Source organism: Pinus tabuliformis, chromosome 1_1, assembly GCF_031772625.1.
Source record: "Pinus tabuliformis cultivar Carrire ecotype Pingquan chromosome 1_1, CPIR1, whole genome shotgun sequence".
NCBI classification, from domain to species: Eukaryota; Viridiplantae; Streptophyta; class Pinopsida; order Pinales; family Pinaceae; genus Pinus; species Pinus tabuliformis.
The window spans coordinates 901522361-901542634 of NC_142297.1; the positions used below are offsets into that span (position 1 = coordinate 901522361).

The following is a 20274-nucleotide window of genomic DNA, read 5'->3' on the forward strand; positions in this document are numbered from 1 at the left end:
AATCAACTGTTCACTGTAAATACCTCAGAACGTGTTTGGCTGCTGCCCAGTGTGCCATCTATGGTTCCACCATGAACTGACTAAGGGTGTTAACAGCGTAGCAAATGTCTGGCCTGGTATTGACCAGATACATCAGGGACCCTATCAGCTGCCTGTATAGGGTGGGATCGACATCCTTGTCTTCTAATGCATCAATCTTCTTCCAATTGGTGATCATTGGCATAGCCATGGGTCTACAGTCCTCCATCCCGAATCTTTTTAGGATTTCTGTAGCATACCTCCTTTGCCCGAGGAAGATTTCTCCCTTCTGCTGCCAGACTTCCAACCCTAGGAAGTAATGCCTTTGTCCCAAATCCTTCATCTTGAATTCTGTGGCTAGATTCTTCTTGCAGTCCCCAATGAGTGTGGATGATCCTGTCAGAAAGAGATCATCCACATACAATACTAAGATTAGCGACTCATTCTCTACAACCAGATAATAGAGATTTGGATCTGCGTCACTCTTGACAAATCCCATCTTCTGCAAGTAGCCATCTATTCGACCATACCATGCTCTCAGTGCCTGTTTCAGCCATACAAGGCTTTCTTCAATCTGCATACATGAGACTTCTTCTCATGAGTCTCAAAGCCCTCTGGTTGTTCAATGTATACCTCTTCTTCTATTACCCCGTTCAAAAATGGCGTCTTGACATCCATCTGATGAATCTCCCATCCCATCTGAGCTGCAAGAAATATCATGGTCCTAATAGATGTATACCTGGTTACCGGGGCGAAGGTCTCCTCATAATCAATTCCTTCCTTTTGAGCATACCCCTTAGCCACAAACCTGGCCTTGTATTTCTCAACACTGTTGTCTACAGCGTATTTGATCTTGTAGATCCATCTTGAACCTACCACTGATCTGTCTTGAGGCCTTGGTACCACCTCCCAGACATCGTTCACCATTATGGAGTTGTACTCCTCTACCATCGCATCTAGCCAAACCTGACGTTGAGCTGCCTCCTTGAAAATGGCAAGCTCTCCATCCTGAGCTACTAATGCCTGATATCTATTTGGCTGTTTTCGCTCCCTCTTATTGTTTCTTGACGCACCAATGAAGTCCTCTGCATCTCGCAGAATCTGACGAAGTTCCTTGCTAGTTCTTCCTCTGATAGCAGGTGCTTTTGTTAGCTCTTCCTCCTCATCCTGAGAATCTTCCTGACCTGAGGAAGAATTCTTTACTTCTGTTGGTTGAAGAGGCTTAACCAGCGGCTCCTCTTTTGACTGCTCCTCGGAAGGCATCTCACGAGATCTTCTGAAAGCCCTGTCCTCCATGAACTTTACATCTCGTCGAACTACTACCTTCCTGCTCCCTGGAAGATAGATTTTGTATGCCTTAGCGTTCTCGCTATATCCCACCAGATATCCCTTTTTCGCAGTTTGATCCAACTTCTTCCTCTTTTCTTCGAGTATGTGGCAATATGCTAAACTCCCAAATATCCCAAAATGACTGACTTCAGGCGTCTTCCCTGTGAAAACTTTCTCTGGAGTAATCTTGCCTAGTGCCTGATGAGGAGTCCTATTCTGAACATAGACTACTGTGTTGCATGCTTCTGCCCACAGGAATTTTGGCATATCCCGATCATACATCATGGCTCTTGCTGCTTCTACAATAGTCCTGTTCTTTCTTTCTGCTACTCCATTCTAGTCCGGATTGTAGGGAGCTGTCCACTCTCTTCTGATGCCCTCCTTAGCACAAAAATCAGTGAAGTCCTTATCGACATACTCTCCACCATTATTTGAGCGCAAAACTTTTACTTTATTCCCAGTCAGATTCTCCACCAGAGCCTTGAACTCCTTGAATCGACAGAAAACCTCATCCTTGGTTTTCAGAAAATAAATCCAAGTTTTCCTTGAGTGGTCATCAATGAAGGTAAGGAAATACTCGGCACCATTGAGAGCTTTGACAGACATAGGTCCGCAGATATCTGAGTGTATCAATCCTAGTACACTCTTGGCCCTGTGTTTGCTCCTAGGAAATGCTGCCTTGGCATACTTTCCTAGAGCGCATCCCCTGCATACATCATCTCGTTCCATACTCAGATCTGGAACTCCTGTTACAGTGCTCTTGAGAATTCTCAGAGCTCCATGGTGCAAGTGACCCATGCTTCTGTGCCATAGTTCGTTTAAGTCCTTGTCTCCATGACTACCTATTAGTGCCATTGGTGATTCTAGTTGTAATCTATACAACCTATTAGTTTTGATCCCAATCTACACTTTCTTTTTCTAGCTCGGGTGTTTGACGTATACCTTCTCCTTGATGAAGTAGATGTCATAGCCCTTGCCTTGAAGTTGCGACACGGAAAGTAAGTTCATCCCTAATCTTGGTACATGTAGCACATTTGTAGCACGGAACCGTTCTCTCGATTCTGTTCGAAAAACTATGGTACCCTTCCCTACTGGAGTATACTTTGCCTTGTTCTCCATGGTGATTTGAAAGTTCATCTTCTCTTCTCGATATTCTGAGAAACATTCCCTGATTCCCATCATATGCCACGAGGCTCCACTGTCTATATACCACACTCTTGATGATGCAAAACTAGTCATACAAACCACTTCTTCTTCCAGCCTGGAAGCCAACATAGAGAAATCGAGGTCTCTTTCTCTTGTGCAATCTTCTGAAAATCTGTGTGAGTCCCTTGACGTGGATGCCTCTACATCGTGGTCTCGACCCATAACTGATTTTCCCTTCATGTCTCTGATTACTTGCTCTGATACCATGTGAAAATTCTATCACTGCAGCGATTGATTTACTTTTCCTACTTATTCCTCAATAAGTTATTTATGAAATTACTTCAATAAACATTAAAATAAACACTGCTATAGATATCACACCGTAATACAGAAACAAACATATGCACAAGAATCAACACACTGACACAGATATTTTGGACAACAGTACCCGGAAAAACCCAATGTGGGAAATCTGCTGTAGCAAGGGAGGATTTTATTATTCAGCAATTTTCTAGTACAACTGGGTGCCAAACTGGCTTACCCACAGAGAGAAAAATTCTCCATCACTTCTCCTAGTCCCAACGTCAGCCTGTCTGACCTCTGCGTGGCTCTTAGACACTCTGCGTCAGCCCCTACTTGACTGCGTCAGCCTTGGGCCTCTCTGCATCACCCATGTAGGCCCAGCTAGTGACTGCGCAGTCTCCTGCTGCCTCTGCGTCTGCTTTTCCTGCCTCAACGCCGATCTCCAATGGCTGATCCCGCATCTCTGTTCCGTACTTGCTGTCTCCTAACTACTCACCAGACCACTGGTTCAATTTCTTAGCTAACCCCGCTCCAGAAATTGAATTGATTGGTCTCCCTCAGTGTGTTCTCCAAGTGACCCTCAAGCCTCCTCTTATACTCTTCTGGTTGACAGATCAATGACCGAGATTAAGTCCCTAATCAACTACTAAGATTAGATGTGGCTTGGTCCATGACTTTTGGACCCTTTTAACATAGTTTTATATTAATTCACATTAATATTTTATTTTCCCTAAGTTTAGACTTAGGGTCTTCACTAATTGGAGAACTCATGTGCTTTAGCCTCTCCACCAATTTTCATGGCTAGAACACATCTAATGCTACTTCAAATCAACAATCTTGTTTTAGGTCAAAGTCCCCATTGAGGACTTCTAAGATTTATTCTGAGTCATTAGAGTCATTTTCCATTAAAAAAGACCCTTCTTGGGCTTTCGAATTATGTAAAAAGAATTTATTTTGAGTAAAAAATGAATTTAGTCTCCTCCACACCAAGTCAGGCTCAAGAAGATCAAGTCGGCCTCAAGAAGGATAATTCGACCTCACTGGAAGGCTATATATACAAGGCAGTTCGAATTCATTTGGAGCAATTCACTCTCTCTCTCTCATAGTTTGAAATCCTGAAGTTGGAATTTGGAAAATGCGAAGTTGAAGAAGAGTTGGAAAGGGGCTATAAAAGAGTGCAAAATTTTGGACGCAAGAAGTCATCAAGATCGAAATTTTGGGCCATCTCTCTCTCACTCATGGGGAGTATCTAGGGAGATCGAAGTTTTTCTTTGTCTAGTCGAAGCCGTTGCTGCTATCAGTTGTTGGGTCGAAGTTGCTACGACAAGTTGATGCTGCTAGGTCAAAGTTGCTATTGAAGGGTTATCATTTGCAAAAAGGATTGAGGGCTGACTTTGTGTGGAGGAAGTCTTTGCCTAGGTCAAGAGTCTTGGATTATCTCGAGAAACTATTGAAAGAAGAATTGTTGATTGGGTTTTCCCCTATATAAGGGTTTTGCCCTGGCAGAGTGCCTACATGTGTTTTTTGTTTTTGTGATCTTCATGCACACATAATTTGGTAATTGCTTGATGAAAGACAATATAACAAAGAAGTAAAAGAAGTCAACATAATTCACAAGTAATTATCAAGAAAGAGAAATTGAACCCTAATTCTACTAGCATTGATTTCTCAACACGAGTATCCTAAACTGTCTAGGGTTTCCTCAGTCTCAAAATGCAGAAGGATATTACAGTGGCCTAAACGCTAGAAGAGCCTTGTCTTGGAAAGTTTATGCTTCGATATTCTTGAAGGCATTGTGTGGAAGGGAAGGCTAGTCGACTTGGTGGGAGCCCTGGGCTAGGTTTTGGGTCTTGGAAGTCTCCTTTGAAGTTGATAAGAAGAGAAGTTTTGATGGGTTTTCCCCTTGGAGGGTTTTTGCCCTGGCGTAGAGCCTATATCTTGTGTTCACGTTTCTTTATTGTTTGTGGCATTTATTTGATGATGAGAACATAATCATAACTAAGAAGAAAAACATAAAATCACAAGTAAATGTCATGTAAGGAAAATGTTAAATTACAGATGCTGCCCTAATCAATTTTCCAACAGAACATACCTCCAACAAAGTCTCCTTGTGTCAAATGTCTCAAGGGTGAAGCCTACCTCCAAATATTCCCTCAATGTTACTTTAATATGCTTTAAATGCCTTCTTGCAGAAAATGTCCCTTTCAAAGGGGGTATATTCATGATCAAGTGACCATCCAAATGCTTTCAGCACCACATCATCATTATAAGCAAGGCATTTCTTCCTTATCCTTTTTCTTCATCACTTGTCATACCACAGGCTGCTTGCAAGGCAGGGTGTTTCGCTCCTTTGTGCTTTGACTTGCCACATACCATGCTCTGAACCTCCTGTATTGTAGGGCCTTCCTTTTTTTAGGGCTATGTTTGGTCCTTAGCTTGCCATAAATCATGCCTTGGACAATTTTTGAGGTAGGGCATTTGTCTTCTAGTGTTTTCTTGCTTGTTCACCTCCATCTATGTTGTTTGGGGTCCTCTGGGACATCCTCCGACAAATCATCCATAGTCCTCCATACCCTGAATGATGAATGTTGCTCAGGCACGACGGAACAAAGTTCATAACCTCCGAGTGTCTCCCACAACCTGTAACTGCCACTGAACTCCCAAGAATTTTCTGTTGTGTTCGATGAGAGGGGAAAGCCATGAAAAGGTGAAATGACCCTGCATTTTCCAGTGATAACAGAATCATTTGCAAGGTATAAACACAAAGTTTCTACTGGATTTTAACTCATAATGCAGCCTGTTTAATGACAGCAAGTAGGGCAATCATGAGCACTTGAATCCCACTCATAACAATTGACAAATATTATGGATAACTACGGTAGGATTCTAAAATGATCGATAACAGGGAAACGTTGGCTGTTGTGTTTTCTGTGATGATATTTTCTTTGCACTTGTCACACTGTCATTGTAAGGAGCCTATCTTCTACATGTTTGTTGTGGTTTCTGTGTTGCAGAAATGTAGTGTTAATTGTAAAGTGAAACATGTAAAGGAATTGAACACATAGCTTTGTCATCATAAGATATTATAGAAAAGAATGTTATTGATCATTGCTCAAATGAATGTGTGCCAATTTGGTCTGTGTATGGCATCTAAAATGCATTGGGTCCATTATGGATCTGATTAGTAATGAGTTTGTGTTTCTACCATTATATTTTTGTGGAATTCATATGTTGGCTGGAACACTTTACATACATTTGGCAAAGCATCTACTTACTCCAAGTTCTTTTATCTCTTTTCTAGCTGGCTGGTGTAGTTGCTGTTGAGGTTACAGGAGGTCCCACAATTGAGTTTGTCCCTGGTCGGAAGGTGCATACACTGGAGATTCTTGTTTCTGATTGATTTTATCTTTGAATCTTATTGTCAACCCTATATATCTCATATTGTATTTTCATTTTTCTCAGGATTCACTGGCATCACCACGAGAAGGGCGGCTTCCTGACGCGAAGAAAGGTTTTCCACATCATGCATAGACTTGTTTTCAATTTTTTCTTTGCGGTCTAGAAACAGTATGGAACATATGCTGAATAGTACATTTACAAGTTAACTAGGCTTTAATGTTTTGTTGTGTATGGGATCGCTTAGCGAATTATAGGATCCATTTAATTTCACAAAAAATTTATTGTCTGTAAGACTATGCTGAAAAAGAGAAATGCAACAGCAAGCAGTGCCTGTATTTCCCTTGTCCATAGTTACAGTATTAGTAACTTATTAAAAGTAGGGAGATGTAGATTTCAAGTGACTGACAATGGTTTTCAAAATATATATTTTGCAAATGCTGTTAAAATCTCAACTGTAAAATTAAAATGTATTACAGTGAAAAATAGTGCAGAAAAGAAGATTTCTTCTATGCAAGAGTTTGCAGGTAGACAAAATAGGAGGCAGAGCCTAAGTTAACTTTTCTCTAAATATTTGTGTCATGGATAGTCATGCATAAAAACAAAATTTAAGCTTCGTAACCCTAAAAAATCCCTGAGATGTCCCTCCACATGGTAGATGTAGCTTCAATGATCTGATCTACTTTGTTAGGCCATCTCTGAAGAGCTGAGGTTTTGAATGATGCGAGCTGGTGGAAACCCCAGTGAATGAAAATGTACAAGTCCAGCTGCCTTTGCAAAGAGTATGGTTGGGTGTTTTCCACACTTGAAAGTTAGCCTTGAAGCTGTGAGGGACCAGTCAACGATTTCCAATCAGCAAAAGGATAAAGGAGTTGTGATACCAGTGCATGAATGATCCAAGAAACAGACTGTATCTCTATATCACTATGCTGGGATCATTAGCAGCTTAGCTTCTGGAAAACTCTGAGAGGCTCCAATAGGCTTCTGAAACATCTCAAAATAACCTCATTGCCTAGAGCTTCACATTCTACCTGTATCTATTACAAATAGGTTCCGACACAAGCTTTCTTTCTTCCAATTCTTCCACCATGATCTCTGCTGATGTTACCTTCTACAAGATGAAAAGTCACCAGATCTTTCTGGATTCACAGTGACCCCATTGTTCCTTAAAACAAATCTCTCTGTTGCACCGCATTTTCCCTCATATGTGAGTCATAACAGCCTTACCTTGAAATTATTGACAAAGGAACAGTTAGGTTGTGCTTTCACATCGCCATGCTGTGTGAAATACCATTGTACCTTATCCAAAAGGATCTTCCACTGTACCTTTGCAATGTTGTCATTATACACCCACTCCCAAACCATAGCTATAAATGCCATTGAGAACTTAGTAGTCACCCAGGACTAAAATTGTGACCATTCAATGCTCTGTTTGTTTATTCACATGACAAAATGGATTCGATTACCATTTCTCATTAGCTTTATAATATCTTTTTTTGTTGGCTAACCCACGGGGGATTTGAACCAGTGACCTATCGCAAGGGTGCTTTGTCACTGCACCCATTCAGTTTCAATCCAAAGCCTGTGGGCTCATTAGCTATATAATATCAGTTTCAATTGGATCACTCTACTGGTTTCTTGTCAATGATAAGTTCACTTTTTTCTTCTATTTAGTCATTTTGTTCTAACATTCAAAGTGATAACTTTATTAAAATATCAGTGCTGTTGCAGAAAGAAGTGCCATTTACTGTTTGCTGCAAAATAGCCTTTTGTTGCCAATGGCACCTGCTTTTTTTTATATGTATTTTTTGTTTTCTTTCATGCATTAGCTGGGTTGGTTTTCTACAGTTGGTGTACTTGTAAATTTCTTGCCATGGAGTATCTGATCTGTAGAATTAGCATAATTTCAATTTTCTTTCAATTCTGGCTACCTGCAGCATTCTCAGATTTATCATTCTAGATCCATGAGTGATATCAATGTTACTTGGGAGCGGGAGCGGGAGCGAAAACGGGAGCAGGAGCGACCATTTTCAGAAGCTCCCGGTTTGGGAGCGAATCCGGGAGCGATTTTTTAAAAATATATATATGTTTTATATTTTTTAATTTTTGATACATATATGTCAACAAAAACATGTAGAATGATGAAATAGACATAAAAAACATAAAAAAACATAAATTGATCATTGAACCATATCACATCAATCATCTAGAAATTATAATTGTCATCAACCATGTCCACAAGTTAGTAAAATACATATTACAACTGCAACATATTGAGTCTTATAAATCATGATTCATCAAATTCAATATTAAAGTTTCAACTTCAAGCTTTCAGAATTGAAAATTCAATAACATTTATCATCATTGATCACCAAAGTTGTACTTGTAAGCCAAGTTTAACCATTACAAGAAGTAATATCGAAGATATTTCTAAGTCCTAACTTCTAACTGTTAACATGATATGAAATGTTAAAAATTTATAAAATGAAACATGAATAATGAGATGAAATGAAACAACTTTAGTCTTTCACAAAGCATCATATTCATAATTCACAATCATTACCAATGAGTTATAATTGCCAAGGCCCAACTTCAAACTTCAAATTTCATTGTCACAGTGATATAATGTTTACAAAAAATATCATAATGATATGAAAGAGTCAAGAGTCAAGAGTCAAGGACTCAAAACTCAACAGTTATGAAAACTAAAGTCTAATAGAAACTAAAAAAGACAAGTAAACTGTAAATCTATATGTGGCCCTTGCCACGAGAGTCTCCAGGAGTATAAGCAGGTCGTGGTGGTCTTCTAGGAGTCTCCCGCACAGACCGACGACCAGAACTAGAACCTCCACGCGAGGGTGTCGATGGAGGTGGCGACAGCAATGGAACAAGACTCTGGCCTCGAGCACTGCTACTGGATGGTGGAGGTGGAGGTGGCATGGCTGCTGCAGCTGCTTCATTTTCATCCCTTACAAGTTCCTCTTCTAGTTCTTCAATATGTACAATGACATCCTCCAAATTGTCGTCCTCTGGGTGATTGTCCCAAATTTTATATGTGGGATCTTCATTAGCCCGATCACAGTAATGACTCAACAACCTCAAGTTGTAGTGCACATAAACCAAGCTTTCTACTCGGTTTTCGTTGAGTCTGTTTCTTTTCACATTATGTATATAACTGTAGGTGCTCCAACACCTCTCTGCAGAAGAAGAATTTACAACCTGTGAAAGAACTTTTTTTGCCAATTTTGGCAAAAGTCCGTGGCCGCCATATGTTTCCCACCATGTGAGAGAATCAAATTTATCTTTGTCGTCCATTGCATGGAAGTTACCATACAAACCAGTGCCACTGAAGTATCTGCCTATTTCAAGGCGCACAGTTGCACATTCCTCCCTGTCAGGCACCAACTTTTCTAATGCTTCCAGATATCCTTTAGTTACCTCTTGATCTAAATGGGGTTTGGTCCTAACCCCACCCCCTGCTGCAGGTTGGCCCAACCAAGATGTAGAGTAGTATTTTGGCGTAAGGATATACGCCAAGCAATGTAGTGGAAGGTTAAGCCTATTCCACCGTTCACACACACAATCATGAATCAGTTTGTACAAGTTGGGATCTCTATTATGAACAATGTCTTTTATTTCCCCCAACATGGTATCCATTTGCTCATACACCTCGCCAATCACTGGTTTGTCTGTATCTGCAAACCGAATCATGTGATAAATTGGCTTGGTGAAATCCAATACCTGCCTCACAGTTGTCCAAAACTGCCCATCAAGAGCGCCTCCTCCACCATTTCAAAACCTGCCATGTCAGCTACATTTGTAGCCCTTTCCTTTAACACCTGCCAATGTGGACTTGATACCATGCTAGCTAATGCCTCTCTTACCTTCAAAAGGCGCCTGAAGGTGAGGTAATAGCTACCAAATCTAGTCCTCGCAATCTTCAGCAACTCCAATCTCGAGTGACTGCGGAAAAGGCCATGGGTATTGCTATGATTTGTAATAAATTTTATCATTTGTTTTCCTTTCTTGTACAAATTACCAATCCATTGGTATTGTTCATTTTTGTTTTTGACAATATCATGCAACAGAAGGTTCAATGTGTGAACCAAACATCCAGACCAAAATATGTTCGGGTATTTATCCTCAATAATTGCTCCCGCTGCCTTACAATTAGGAGCATTATCAGTGATGACTTGGATGACATTGTATGGGCCAATACGCTCAATTGTTTCAAGTAATGCTTCTGCAATGTTGATAGCGGTCTTGAACTTGTCTGAGTAATCATGTGCAGCTAGAAAGATGGGACCACTAACAGACACAGCAAGAACACTTATCAATGGCTTGCCTTTTACATTTGTCCATCTATCAGATACAATGGACACCCCATTGTCAGTCCAAGAACTTGTCATTTTATTCAAAGAATGTGATATTTTTGCTTTTTCATGATCAAGGCCAACAGTTCTTGCCTTGTCATACCCAGGGCTCTTGTATCCTTTAGGGGCATCATTTATGGCAGAAACCATTTCGTGCCAATAAGGTGAGCGTAGAACATTGAATGGTATCCCACATGCATAGAGGAACCTGTAAACTTTTGAATCCACATCATTCCTACACCCCTCATCAAGGAAATCTGATATGGTTCTACGCCTTAAAGATGATGACCCTGTGCCTCCATGTCCATATCCACTGCCTTGGGAGGATGCTGAAGGAGTTCTTTGTGATTGTGAGCTTGGTTCAAAGAAACCCCTTGATCTTTTTGTTCTGTATTGGGCGTCCTCCTCTTCCTTTATGTATTTGGCTCTATCTGCTGTTGACACCGCTGCACAAGTTTTGATTCCTATTTGTTTCTCTCCATCCCATGGCCTTTTCCCGCAGAGGTGTCTTCTAGCACGGGTGTATGAACCTGTGTAATCAGTGTTGCAATGGGGGCAATGAAATTTAGTGGTTCCACCCCCTCTCCCTGTTTCAGCCCTGTGAACATATTTCCACAATGGAGTTTGGTCTTGTTTAGTTTTTTGAGGGTCATGTTCACCCTCCTCCACCTCCTCCTCACTGGGGTTTTCACCCATTTGACTTTCTCCGGCTTCTTCATCCCCCTCTTCAGTTTGGGGCCCCCTCCGTTTCCTACTCTCCAGCACCATAATAACCATAAAAGGGACCAGGAAGAGGAAAATGCCAATAAATATCGCCAAGTCCATGGTGTTTGATGTTTGTAGGGTTTTGAGTCTTGAATCTGCAAATTAATTTAATTTATTGGGATTAATCAATTTAATTTATTAATTTAATTTAAATACATGATTTTTAAACAGTTAAACTCAAACAACTAAATTAAATCAACTAAATTAACTACCTAACCAGCTAAACTAACTAGATTACTAAGTTACTTACCTCTGCAGGCTTGCTCCTCGCTCCTTGGCACTTGCTCCTCGCTCCTCAGCACTTGCTCTTCGCTCCAATGCTCTTGCTCCAGCTCCAAACTTGCTCAATGAAGTTATAATGAATGTTTTTTGGCCCATTGGCCTTATAAAACAAAATTTTTTAATTTTTTCGGGTCCGGCGGATTTTTTTTCCGCCGAACCGCTCCCGGCCCGGCTCGATTCGCTCCCGGCTCGGCTCGATTCGCTCCCGGAGCGATTTTTAATGCCCGGGAGCGATCGCTCCCCGATCGCTCCCGGGCATTAAAAATCGCTCCGGGAGCGCGGGAGCGATCGCTCCCTGAGTCGCTCCCGAACAGACCAGGGAGCATAAATTTTTTTACGGGAGCGCGCTCCCGAAAATCGCTCCCGTCCGGGAGCGATTTTGGGAGCGCGCTCCCGAGCCGCTCCCGCCCGGAGCGCGCTTCGGGAGCGGGTTCGAAGGGGGGGGGGGCGCTCCCCCGCAACATGGAGTGATATGTTCCAAATGATGTATTATACACCAAATAACTGTTGTTTTCGAGCCAGTGATCATTGCTGCCATGCATGGCAATTACTTCTAATTGCAAATTTTTATGTAGACTGCATTCTGATTTGAACAAATTCCTGTGATTTGGTAGGGAATTGTAGATGTGTAAGTGCAAAACTGACAACCCCAGTTTTCTGATAACATGGGAACAGTACATTTTATGAAATCTGTTGATATATTCAAGACTAAATTAACGAGAATAAACATGTTTTCTTTGTATTTGAACTACAATTTACATTTCCAATTAAAATTGACATACAATTGAAGGGAGTCTGAGTTGTTTAGTATGCAATAATGGATGCAACATTAAAAGATAGAAAGGACAAAAAGAATATGACTGACGGTAGTGGGAAAAAGCTATGTTACCGGATCCGCTGGTCGAGGGTCCAGGATCCATGGATCCGGATAGAACCGGCAAAAATACGCCTTAGCGGAGGATCCATGAAATTTGGAATCCTATCCGGACGCCCAGAAACGGATCCTGATGACAGCCGGATCCTTCACAAAAAATCAACGGATTTCAAAAATTAAAAGACAGTTTTTACAATTCAGGTTTTGTCTTGTCTTGATTTGTGTCTTGGTTGGCCACAACAGCGAAGCAGTGAAGCAAACAGCGGAGGAGGAAGCGACAGTGAAGAGGCAGCGACGGTTTGTAAGTTGACCGCAACGGTGAAGGCACAAATTTGTAGAGCTTTGCGAGCAGGTGAGCTTTGTAACTTGGTGGCAACTGTTCATGGACAAAACTTCAACTTCTTCCTCATCCAACTTGGCAGCAACCATTCATGGACAAAACATCAACTTCTTCCTCATCGTCGTTGATAGGAAAGAAAATCCAGCGATATTATATTCATTGCTTGAGAGTATTGTAATTTACAAAGCATCTTACAGAATGGTGTTCAGAAAGACTCGAATATTATGTTATAATTCTAATTAACTCGACTATTGTAGTTAAATTATAATGTTATTATGTGTAATTATAGAAATATAACATAATGTGTAAATATGATTAAATTTATAATGTTATTATGTGTAATTATAGAAATATAACATAACGTGTAAATATTTTTAATTTAGAATGAGACTCGAGAGTATTATAATTAAATTATAATGTTACTTAGAGGCTAGCTTTGGATTGATGTTTCTATTAAATATTATAATATTACATTTTCTACTTGTTACATTAAAATATTATAATAATTAAAATATTAAAATTATATATTAAATTTACTAACATGAACATTAAAATATTAAATTTGTATATTAAATTTTTAAAATATTATTATATTTTTTTGTACTTGACATATCCTTGCTGTATCCGGATCTTGGATTTTCAAAAATCTAACGAATTCGGATTCGGATCCGGATCCGTATCCGAATCTTGGTAACTTAGGGAAAGAGAGCATTAGGATTGACCTTTGGTAGTAATGCTAGATGCCACTTGCAGATTATCGATCTCTAGAACCAGATAAAACTGCAAAACATATAACAAACAATTGCATATTTTAGGCGCTTTCAGGTATAGAACCCTTCTAAAGCAATGTTGCAAGTATATTAAGAAGTCTTATTTAAGTCACGACTTGAAAATAGAAGCTCGAGTGCCCATTTGTGATGCAACTATGCTCTATTAATGACCAAACGATTCATTTTCCACCCAAACTGGAACTCAATGTCAAATCCGCCACTGCATCAGTACCTACCAAATATAGACATGCTAAAATAAGCAGTGTCTGTCTCCTAAAAAATAGGGAATTGAATATACGAAGATAACTGCAGTGGAAACACTGCTATAAACTTTGCTAAAAATAGTAATTTCTTGCATGTCATGTGTTGGACTGTGCAACCAGAATAAAAGATAAGCGTGAACTGCATTTTCATTAAAGATGAAGCAATATAAATACAATGGTCTAACCATTGGATTCAACTTCCAAAGTCTCTTGGATCAGTTTGATTTTTCAGTGATCAATGGCTACCAGGATTTAATTGATATACAACATCTTCTTTACAACTCTATTATATTGATTCAAAGCACAAGGGGATCTAGTCTGAAAATTGTGAAATGCGGTCTGCGACTCTTCGGAGTGGCAGGGTGGTGCTAGGGCAAGTTGTGGCTTGCATAGGGCGTTGTGGGGTCCATTTAGTTGTGGCTGATAAAATAACAGGGCAATGAAGCGTCCTTTCCGATAGCAGCTGGTAAACAGAGTGTTGGGGCACTCATCAAGTTATGGCCTGATCTACAAGGCGTTGGGGCGTCCTTCTCGTTGCAACAGGATATTAGGGTCTTGCAGCATCCTACAGGTTGTAGCCTGTGAATTAGGGGGTTGACGCCTCCCTCAGTTATAGTTGAAATATTGATGTAATCAATTTTATTTTAACAGGGAGAAGACAATTACTAAAGAAGCGTTCGGTGGTTTTTGACTCTGAAGGGGTTTTCCACCTAAAAATCTTTGTGTCCATTTTATCTTTTTGCATTGTTGTATGGTGTTTCCTACTGTTGATTATTGTTTATGATCATCTGAAGAAGAACAATAATAATAACTAAAGATTAACTAATGCTCTGAAAAAGATTAAAAAGCGCTAATTGCTAAGAAATATTGATTCACCCCCTTCTTGGTATTTCCAACATGATATGGTTTGGGTCCTTCTACTATTTAAAAGACCTAGAGTCTTTTTTCTTCTTTGACCCTTAATGGATCCTTTCTTTCCTCCCTTACCTTCCTAATGAGGGCTAGGTTTTGGAAGATCCTCATAATTGGATGGGGCTAGTTGTAGTCGTATTAATTCTCCATTGAAAGTATCCCATAGCTACCTTTTCTCAGCCATGGATAACTTGGACAAAGTTGTGTTATGCTGGATTAAATCCCTTCAAAGAAATGTGAAGTAGTTCATTATTATCAACTGTGTTGCCAATTGTAATAGTTTGATCTTTCGCCTCTGTTATCTCCATGAGATAACTCACTATCACATCTGTTTTTCTCATTTTCTTGTGGTGAACTTGTTCTTCGAAAGCATCTTCTTAGATACGTTCAGACTTATTTACAACGTTCACAAGGCATCATACATCTCTCTGACAATCTTTTTCCTAGTGATATGAGGGATCATGTGATCCATCATCCAATTCAATAGAATTCATTTTGTGTTTGTTGCCTTTTTTTTTGTGTTCTAGTGGATATTTTGGATTTTTAGGTGGTGCAACCTCTTTTACCATAGGGCACCATAGATTTGCCATTTCTAGGAGGTTTTATAATCTCATCTTACACAAGACAAAGTTGGAGGTTTTACAATCTCATCTTACGAGGGACAAAGATGGACATGTGGCGATTGCTGCAACACTTCAAGCAAGCTACAATCTACAATCACTGGATGAAAAATAGGGACACAAACCTCACTATGATATTGATGGACACATTGTGGATAAATGCTAGAAATTACACCTCGAGTACCACCCTAAGAATTGGAATAAGGCCTCCAAGAAATATCGTACCAACGCAGAAGGGCAAGAGTTGCAATGCGACTTGAGCTCGATAATAAACTTGCATGCATGATTATGTATATGTCATCAACCAAGGAGTATGAGTTAAATAAATTCATTGCTAAGAGGGAGCAATTTGTTGAATTTGTAACTATGTTATTTTTCCATTGTTATATGCTTAACACAATCACTTGTTACAATTCCTTATTTAGCAATCAATTCATCTAATATTCTTCCAGTAAATTTGGTCAAAGTCAACCTTTGATTTGCGGAAACCCTAGCTGTAGGACTACGATCAACTCTGGTAAAACAACTTAGAAAAATTTGGTCAAACTATCTTTGAACTCAGTGTCCCAAAACAGATCCAAATCTAGTAAAACCAAGTCAAACCATGCCATGTCAACACTGGCCAAACGTGCCAAAACAGAGGTCAAACTACGTCAACAAATTTCCTCTCTCCTCCTCGCACGTGTGAGCTTGGACCCTGCAAATTCAGACTTGTACGAACTAGTTAGATCAAGAGAGATGTGTGTCATGATGCTCCAAAGTGGTGTGACATGAGGTCTATTTATATGAGTCTCAAGAGGTTGAATTATCTTGCCAAGGTCGACTTATACTTTTGTGCACATTTGGGATTCACCTTAAAAATTATATTTTCCTTGGTCAAATTAAATTCTTTTAAGAGCTAGTAGGGGCTTCTGTGGATGAGGAAGACTTCCCAGTGGAGGGAATTTGCCCAAGCTGCCAAAATAACACTGTGGTCGGTATTCATAATGCATATTTGGCCACTTGATGTCCTTGTATTGATTATTGTAAAGTATATTTGAAATGCTAGAGTCGAAAGAAAATTTATTTTGAGTCAAAGTCGCATTGCAACTTTCAAGAGAATAAAATTTGAATTTTTGATTTGTAATTTTTGGCTCCAAAAGTTGTCAAGTTGGCCTCCCTCTGAGTCAAGTTGGCATGAGCAAAAGACACACCCTCTCGGCCAAGACAAATCACTATATAAAGGGAACTCGACCTCCTCCACAAAGTTAATTCACATCTCTCACACAAGACATCTAAAGGCAAGCAAAGGACAAGAAGGACGAAGAAGACGAATTGACTCTTTTTCTCTCTTGCAACTTGCACCTGTGGATAGTCTCTCTTCTTTTTCGTTCGCTGTTTTTCTGGGCATTCTGTTGCAGGGGGCCAAAATTCTGGGCAACTGTATGGGCCGAAACTCTTGTTAATTGGTAATATCAGGAGGGCCGAAATTTTGGATCAGGACAAGCAAAGCGAATTTCTAGATCAGATTGGGAGGCTTGACGTGGAGGGAATGATCAGGTTTGACCATAGGTCTAGGTGTGCCTCTTATTGAACTGAAGAATTTCTCAGTTAAAAAGGTTGTTGAATTTTTCCTTGTGGTGGGTTTTCCCAGGGTAAAACTTGTCTCTTCTTTATCCATTGTGATCTCTACTGTTCTTGTGTGGTTGAATTTCTGAAGTATAATCGCTGAATGATATATTGGAATAATTTAAAAGAAGATCTACATCAAAAGTAATTATCAGTGTTTAAGAAATATTGAGCTAGCCTATATTGTACTTAGAAGGAATGTTGAGATTGTATATGTTAAGGAAGGAAGGTATCACAACTTTGGCGAAGGAAGGAATGTTGAGATTGTCGAGAATTCAATAGGGCATTGTATATGTTAATTCTCTTAACTTGATAACTGTTTGTGTTACTTTTTTACTTATTAGCTTTGATCTTTATTATTCCAATGTGCAATACATCAAACAACTACCAAAATAGTGAAATAGTGATAGTATAGGCTGCAAGCTAGGGCCAAAACCCCTCCTCTTGAGGGGAAAACGTGGAAATATCTTCTTATCTTTCAGATCTTTCAATTGACGAATACCATGACCTAGACTCAGACAAATACCCTCCAAGATCAAGTCTTCCTTAGCCTCCAGCTGCAATATCTTCGACTTCCCAGTAAATCCGAAATTCTGCTGCCCAACAACTGCTGCTTCTTCTCTAGGAGACTTCGATCTCCCTCTAATTTCTCTTCCCTTGACTTCGCTTGCCTTTATTCGAGTCTTAGGGCTAGTAGGAAACCCTAAGGGACCTTCACTTGCTCTTCTTGCTTCCAAAATCGAACCTTAGACTTCCCAGTGCAGAAACCCTAACTTCGTACTTCCAGAAGAATTTGCTACTCAGACTTTGCATTGCCCCAGAAGATTCTGTTGCCCAAAAGAAACTGCTGCCCAGATTTCATACTACCCCAGAAGATTCTGCTGCCTAGAAGAAACTACTGCCTAGATTTCGTACTGCCTTGGAAGATTCTGCTGCCCAGAGGAAATTGCTGCCCAGATTTCGTATAAGAGATCAGTGAGTGAATGATCCAAATGGAGGATGAGTTTTTCTTATATATAGGCTTCCTTCAAGGGTGGACATGTCTCTTCAGTTAGGTCGACTTGACAGCAGTGTTTTACGACTCCGACTCCGACTCCGACTCGGCCGAGGATCGACTCCGACTCCGACTCCGACTCGGTAATGACTCGGCCGGCTCGATTTCAATGACTCGGTCGTTGTAAAAAATACATTAAATATTTTTTTTTTTTATAAAAAAACATAATTTTAAATATTTTAAACATAATTTTAAAGATTTTCATTCATGTTTCCAAACACACAGCATTATAATATAGATGGAAGACAACATATGATCAAAGTAGGCTCATGAACCAATCCATTATATCAAAATGGTACCCAATGGCAATACATAGTCAACTGTCATACATGATCAAAGACTCAAAACAAAATACAAATAACCAAGGAGGCTAGAAATGGCCTCTACAACAGAAGTAAACTGTGATGGTGACCAGATTCCAATACTAGTACTACTGGCTAGTAGCTACTGCCAGAGGAGCCAAGATCATCTCGACCAATCTCTGGATCATCATCATCAGAGTCAGACAAGGGGCCCCATGCCTCCTCCTCATCATCATCGTCTCCAACTGCAACTGTAGAAGTGGTGCCAGTACCACTAGCAGGCTGTGCAGCAGATGCAAGCTGAGATAGAGTAGATATGCGGCTGCGCTTCTGTCGTGGCTGAGCAGAGGAAGCACCTACAACTGGAGTCCTACTCCTTGCTGGCTGTGAGACTGAGGCTGGTGGATCGGGATCTGCATTCAACTGAACAGGCTGAAGTTGATGTTCCAGTTCAAGTTCATCAAGATCCTCATCAGGATCAAACTCTGGTGGACGACTCTCCACTACCCAATCTGATGTTGGATCAATGTCTTCCAACACAATGGGATCTGAATCAGGTCTTTTGTTCAGCAATTGGTTCCGTCTGAGCCGAAGGTTGTATTGGACAAAAACTAGATCATTCAACCGTTTTTGCTCCAAACGGTTTCTCTTCTTTGTGTGAATCCTCTCAAAGACAGACCAATTGCGCTCACACCCAGATGCACTGCAAGTTTGACTCAAAATACGAATTGCAAACTTTTGCAATTGAGGGCACTGGCCACCAAAGGCCTCCCACCATTGTGCTGCAAAAAACATAGGAGTGTAATGAATTATGAGTTAGATGAAGGCTGAAGCTCAACAAAATTACAAATTATATCTAACTTTCAAATTATAAATGATTTAACAAACTTTAGTCTTTAATAAAAAAAGTAAAACTGTAAAACCATTAAGAAATTGAAAATTGAAATTTTTGTTTACTTGGCTCATCTGCTTCTCTTGCAATCTTTGCTAGGTTCTTCCCAAAGGTACCTGTTGCATTGCTGAAGGATGTGACCTGTTGATGTATCTGCAGCTGATCAGACTCCGATGGGATCATGCGTTCAATGCAATCAACCAGTCCATCTCTGACCTCCCCCCTCAAAGCTCCTGACTCCTTAGCTTTATAATGATACCGTGGGTTCAAAAAATACCCAGCTGCATGTATAGGGCGATGGAGTTGATTGTTCCATCTTTCATCAATGATTGCCCAAATGGGCCCATACTTTGCCACTCTATCCTTGTATGCTGTCTTTATTTGCTCCTTTGCTTGATCCATAGCCTCATAAATGAAGCCCATAGCCAACCTTTCCCCATCCACCAACCGCAACACCTTAACTAGTGGCTCAGCAAGCTTCACAATCTCTGCTGCCTTTCTCCAAAAAGTTTCATCATGGACTTTCCTTTTCAATTCTCTGCCTTCTGGTTTGTTAGACCAATTGCTTTGATTCCATTCATCACTGGAAAACATCTTTTGCAAGTTTCTATGTTGGGAAAGCATAGATTGCAATGTCAAAAAATGTGTAGCAAATCTAGTGATGGCAGGCCTAATAATATCCTTGCCTCCAGTGTGTTTCCTCATGAGACTCAAAACCAGTGTATGATTGTAGATAAATTTTGTTATGCTTTTGGCATTATCTACAGTGTTTCTGACCCAATCTAATTTTCCAATATCCTCAAGCATGAGGTCTATGCAATGTGCAGCGCATGGGGTCCAAAAGATGGTCTTGTGTTTTTCCTCTAACAGTTTACCAGCAAGAACATAGAGGCATTGTCTGTGATGATTTGAACAACATTAGCCACCCCCACATCCTCAATAACCTCATCCAATAGCTGAAACAACAAGTGGCCATCTTTTACCTTATCAGATGCATCAACTGATTTTAAAAACATGGTTCCCTGTG

The 20274-nt window shown here is 40.1% G+C and overlaps 1 protein-coding gene across 2 annotated transcripts in view; it reads left to right on the top strand.

Moving 5' to 3' along the window:
- APX3 (ascorbate peroxidase 3) overlaps positions 1-20274 on the top strand; it is a 232400-nt gene that overhangs the window by 150702 nt on the left and 61424 nt on the right. For both annotated transcript variants that reach the window (XM_089392980.1, XM_089392979.1), the window contains 2 exons: positions 6098-6163; positions 6259-6307. In XM_089392980.1, the coding sequence (XP_089249106.1) occupies positions 6098-6163; positions 6259-6307 (115 nt within the window). The remainder of the gene's footprint in view (positions 1-6097; positions 6164-6258; positions 6308-20274) is intronic.